At 40.4% G+C, this 6,000-nt stretch overlaps 1 protein-coding gene across 1 annotated transcript in view; it reads right to left on the bottom strand.

Annotated features, from left to right (window-relative positions):
- Positions 1-209: 209 nt before the first annotated feature.
- Positions 210-6,000, bottom strand: part of ARHGAP42 (Rho GTPase activating protein 42) — a 348,862-nt gene continuing 343,071 nt past the window's right edge. The window contains exons 23-24 of the mRNA XM_005889073.3: positions 4,646-4,725; positions 210-4,147 (exon numbers count right to left, since the gene is read on the bottom strand). Coding sequence (XP_005889135.1) covers positions 4,059-4,147; positions 4,646-4,725 — 169 coding nt within the window. The 3' untranslated portion in view covers positions 210-4,058. The remainder of the gene's footprint in view (positions 4,148-4,645; positions 4,726-6,000) is intronic.

Here is a 6,000-nt window from a genome sequence, read left to right as displayed (position 1 = left end):
GATACTGGTGACAACAAATGGATACAGTGAATGTGGTGAAGAGGTGTGAGAGTCGTTGACAAATACCCGAATTATGTCTGAGGATTAACAGGAGACAGGCAGGATACAGATTATTCAGAAGTCTATTCAATAGGCTAATAATTCTCTGGGAAAAGTGTTTTGATTTTGGAAGGTAAGCAAACAGGGTAGGAGGCAAAAGTTAACAGCAATATCTACTCAAAGTGGGAAACTTATACTAAAGAAGAAAATAACTTCCGGACAGTAATTAAGTCTCTACTTTTTTCCTTTAGCAAATGACATGACTTTGGGGTCTAACTCAGTGATGTTAGGTCATAGAAACAGTTGCAAATTACAAATGCATTGTAAAACTAAAGAACAAAACCTGTTCTGAAATGAGTCCACCTCTAACTTCAGTCAACAAAGTACAAATCGAGAAGGGGTTCTAACTGCTGATTAAGGCATGCCAAATATCTATCTGGGGGAGGCATACTAAAAATGGAAGGGGTTTGAAGAAAGGCTCTGAGGGACCCTTGTAAACCAGCATCCTTGTGATTAAGACCCTGCACATCAGACACGCACAGACCTGAAGAAGGCCAGGAGTGAGGAGGCTAGCAGGTTTTATTTCCCATGACTGCAGAGCAGATTCAGTTTCCTGACATCATGATGGATTTTTAGGGGGCATGCCACACTAAGTAAAAGCTATTACCACAGAACAGGAAATAATCCCCAAATCACTTTGTCTCTTTGCCTTCTTTTCCTATTTGAGAACCTGGAAAGTTTGGAAGGTGCTCTGAAAAAAAAATCTCTACCCTTCCTGGAACAGCCATCAGGTGAGCCACTGTTGGGATGCCTGGTTATACCCATTCACAGTGTGAGGCACAGAGAGCGCATACAAGGGTAAAACCACTCCCGATCAAACAAGGAGAAATGGTACTTCCTCATGCCTCACAGACTTCAGAGCGATACAGAGATCATTTCACTGCTCAGGCATTTACACAAAACAAAAAGCCTTCACTTAACCGACTACTGCTTATAAGCCGGCAGATATGGTACAAGAGTCACCTGTGAAACACAGCAAGGTTTTGTACTCAAGGATATCTTCATCTAACAGCTGAGCTGACTGACTTGGACTCATCAGTCTCACCCTCCTTGTCCCACTGTCAGCAGTGATTAGGGTGCCCACCTGGCCTGTTTCCAAGGTGTGGATGTGGCAGTTCTGTGGTATCTTTATGAAGTCTCTGAAAGGCTATGGTTTCATTACTGAAACACTGTTGTCATTTCAAATGTGATCTTCTTGTAGTGACTGACATGTACCTTCTGGTGAAATGAATATTCCACGTGATCAGAGCACATGCCCTGGTTTTCTCAATGTTCATAAATACTTTTAACTGTTGGAAACATTTCTAGGGCAAAGCAGCGTCATTTGAGCGCTAGCATAGGGCCGTGACTTGCTTCCACACATAATCAATGTGAAGGGAAAAGAACCATTCTCACAAATCTGTGAGATTAAAACTTCAAACAAAAGCACAATTGGAACAAGCACTTTTGCAGCTTGTTTCAAAAAAGGGACCATATCGAGCACTGTCACAATATATGACTCACCATGAGGAAGGAGAGGGGCTTCATGCCCATGACTTTTAGAGCAAAAGGTTTAATTCCTCACTGAGCATCTGTAGAATTAGCTCATAGACAACTCAGAGGCAGGAACACGCTGGCCCGTGTTAAAGGAAAATGAAGGTTGAGATTTCTCTCTGCAGCAGCAAGTGAAGTAGGACTCTGAATCACTTTTCGGAGTCAAGTTGGTCTTTGAAAGAAAATCAATTTGCCTTAAGAGGCTCTAATTTAGCAGGATGCCAGATGCTACCAAGGGTGGTTAAACTGAGGGTGTTGTGGATGAAGGGCCTGGTCCCCTAGGGAGACTACCTCTGTTCCAGCAGAGGGCAGTCAGGATGTCAGCAATGCAATTACTAAGGACCATCAAGGATCTAGAGGTCAAGAAGCTCTAGCGACACATAATCATAGTGTACAAAAGTCAACAGTAGCAGGTAAAAAAGAAAAAAAAAAAGGAGACAAATGTACCAGATTTTTTCATTATATTACTAATTTTTACAACATTAAATATTTTCAACTTCTTTATTTCCATGCTGATATTTATTTCCGGTTGTAATTCTGCCTACTGTTATTCTCTTTACCTTTAAATCCTAATCCACTATTCCATTTAAAATTTTAAAAGCATAAATGCTCCAAGGCATAGTTGTGTATGTGTATGTATATAATTTAACCTATTAACTCTAGAAACATTAACTTAAAGTAGAAGAGATGGCGATTACAAATCAATATCATGTAAAAAGAACTGTTATAGTCAATACCTGAGTGTCTATACAGTGAAGAACTTTGAAGTAGCATGTACAATACTGTGGCCAAGGGGGTCAGTGCTGTGGCAATCAATGGCGGAGAACCAGTTTTTGGGAATCTTGAGAAGAAAGGCTCTTTGCCACATGCAGATATGTTAGAAATAATATGAGGATTATTAAATAGAAATAATAGAAGTGGTCAACATATGACCAGATAATTATGGCATATATAAATGGACAGTAAATACCTATCTCTATGCTCTATAAATACAGTGAAATTTCTATTAAAGGCTGTAAATCGAAAGGCATAATGGAAAATTATATATGATTTTATTCCTGCTAAAGATGATGAAATAATTTCAAAATAATTTAAGAATCCTGTACCTTTATGTTAAGATTATGGCTCAACTAATCATAGACTTTAGAAGGCATAGTGTTCCAACCACTGTCTTAATACATCATCTTTATCATTTGGAGCCAAAAGGGTATCAATAAAATCCTTGGACACTTTACAGAATAACAAGTAGAATTTAAGCTGTATCATTTTCCTATTATTGTAATTATACATTTGTGATACCATTATAATGATTCTAGCAGAGGATATGTGCATATCACTTGTCAGTATTTATATGTTAATGGAATAAAATTTCATAAAATCTCAAAGTAATACAGACAGTTTTAAAGATCCTCCAAACCAGTGATCAGCAAACCATGACCCATAAGGCAAATCCGGCTTGCCACCTGCTTTTGTGTGGCACATCAGCTATAAATTTCTATTTTTAAATGATTTTTTAAAAGTCAAAGAAGCTTAATATCTTATGGCATGACAGATTCACAATTTCAGATTTCAGTGTCCTGAAAGAAAGGTGTATTGGTACACAGTCACACCCATTCACGTGTTGTCTGTGACTGCTTTCCGCTACAATGGTAGTATGGACAGTGTGATGGAGACAACAGGTCCTGCCAAGCCCCAAATATTCACTATTAAGCTTCTGCAGAAGTAGTTTGCTGATCCCTGCTCTAAGCCCATAGACGGCATCTGGAACGTTGGACAGAGTGTTTACAGCGGAATCAGTGTATGACTTAACTTGGTTTCATTTACAGACACCATATATGTTATTGCTTTTGAATATTATCATCTACTTGGTAAACAAATAAAAATAAACTTATGTTAAAAAAAAACCCTTATTTCCTTGAAATGTTTAGGACCAGCAAAACAATCATATATAAAAGCACTATATTTTTAAGAAAAAATAATAAATGAACAGTTTAAATTACATTTTTTTAGCAATGATTTCAAGGTTTCTCAGAAAATACCAGACAGTAAAGGGCAGGTCTTAAAGTCTTATAGCAGATTTCTGGTTTCCAAATTTCTGGGATATAGTACTTAACCCAGTATTTGAGATTTTTATAAATGTTATGAGAAACATTGTGGAGAGTTACTTATTAAAAAAAAAAAAGCAAGGGATGGGGATAAGCTATTTCAAAATAAGAAATCAGCCCAAGATAAAAAGAATGGCGAACAATTTAAACATTTTTTCCCTTTCCGTTAATAGAGGTACATAGTCTGCTTTGGAAACTGTCTAGAAATGGATTATTTTTCATTTTAATGGGCTGATCCTCATATCTGTGTCAGATAAAATCATATCACTTATTACTTGTTACCATGGATACCATGAAGATACTGCCGTCCACTAAATAGCATTAGAGGAAGACAACATAATTTTCTGGGACGAGTCCTGTTTTGCCTTCATAAGTTGCCTTCAACCATCCTGGTTCCACTGATGGGTACACTGGCAAAGATAAAAATACATTAATAAATATCACTCAGTCAACATTAGCTTCAAATAATTACACACACAAATGGGTAAAAATCCACATCAGATTGTATGCATATACTCAAGCTGTCAAAACAATGTCACGGGACCTGTAAAGCTGGAAATGCCTCTTGCATTCACATAACCAATCACACCGGTCGGGAAGATCCCCTGGAGAAGGGAATGCCTACCCTTTCCAGTATTTGTGCCTGGAGAATCCCATGGGTGGAGGAGCCTGGTGGGTTACACACTCGAAGGGGTTGAAAAGAGACGGACACGCTGAGGAACTAACACTTTCACTCTCTCTCTCTCTGACACAGGAGAGGAAATCTGTTCCAGAGGAATTTGATGTGTTTACTTGTACAGCTACAAAAGGCAGGGCCTGGGCTGGATCCCGAGTCTCCTGTTCTACTTTAGACTGCTCCTTCGTCCTTCCATGACTGTAACCTTAGCGCAGGGAATGGGGGGACTTACCGTTGGAGAATAGCGCCCCCTGTGGGAAGGAAAGCTCATGGCTGTGCTCTGCTTTACAGGAGTACATGGCTTTGGCTTGGCTGAAAGAGCAAGAGGCAATCTGTGAAAACCACAACACTCAAGGATATTTGCACTGGACACTACTCTTAAAAAATGATTCTAGTTTTCAGTTACAATTGAAGCATAATACACACAGTGTGCACACAGAAGCGTGCATAAGTGCATTTCACAAAGTGCACACACCACGTAACCAGAGCACACCGATAGCACAAACGAAGCCTTTCTCATGTTTCCAGGCAACGCTTCCAAGAGTAACCACCTGCCTTAGAAGAAATGAAATAATCTAGTTTTAAAGAATGCCAGGATTTGTTAGTATTCTGCTAAAGAGGCTATTTTTCAGCTCCACAGGGGTTCACAGGTACGTTAAAGCATTATGTATTTACTTGCGACTTTAATTTCAGAGTATCAGATGTGAGCTCCACATATTAAAAGGCCTACAGGGTATGGAAAATTAAGTGGGCGTGCTATAAGAAAAACAATAGGATAAGCTGATGATAAAGGGGAACCAACAACAGCCTCACTGTCAGGGAGACATGAAGACGTGTCTTTGTAAACCACAGTATACGCAGCTCTTTAAAAGGGAAGCCAGTACTCATCTCCGACATCTGTTCCCATATGAGAGTTCAGTCTTTGTGTAGGCAGATACTCTGGCTTTTTTCAACAGGAGCCAGAATTTCCGAGTTTTGTATGAGACCTCCTTAAAACAATCTGAGCTAACACTGAAAAGCCATCCTCTGAGGCTGCTAACCAAGTCATCTAATCAGCGAAGTTGCTTTTACTCTGCAGCATCTGATGACCTGACTACACTCCTCCTCGCCATCTCTACTTCAACCAGAATCCGAGCCAATATCATCTCTACCACAGCACACTGAACCGCCCCCTAACTTCCTAAATCCTCCGCATTTCTTTCCTCTCCAGTCCCCTTGCCATCCCTTCTACACAGAGCAACCAGAGGGCGGTTTGAAAGGTTTTGATGATCATGTGATCTCCCTGAAACCAACCCGTCAACTGGTTCCCAGCTCCGGCCTCCACGCTGTGCCCAACCAGGCGCCTGCTGGGCTCTCCTGCTGCTCCTGAACCTGCCTCTATGCACCTGCTGCGCTTGAGTCACACTGGCCCGCCTTCTCCTCTTCAAACACGCCAAGCCCATTCCCTCCTGAGGGCCAGCTGAGATTCTTCCTCATCTTCACTCAGCTCTAGCCTTCTAGTTTACCTTAAATCTCCTGAGTTTCACTGAAGGCCAGGTCTTCCCTGCAACACACTCTAAACAGCTCCCAGGTAACTTTCACATTCCC

This window comes from Bos mutus, chromosome 15 (genome assembly GCF_027580195.1).
Source record: "Bos mutus isolate GX-2022 chromosome 15, NWIPB_WYAK_1.1, whole genome shotgun sequence".
In the NCBI taxonomy this organism is placed as follows: Eukaryota; Metazoa; Chordata; class Mammalia; order Artiodactyla; family Bovidae; genus Bos; species Bos mutus.
The sequence above is the reverse complement of the archived record's forward strand: the minus strand, read 5'-3'. Positions and strand labels throughout refer to the sequence as shown.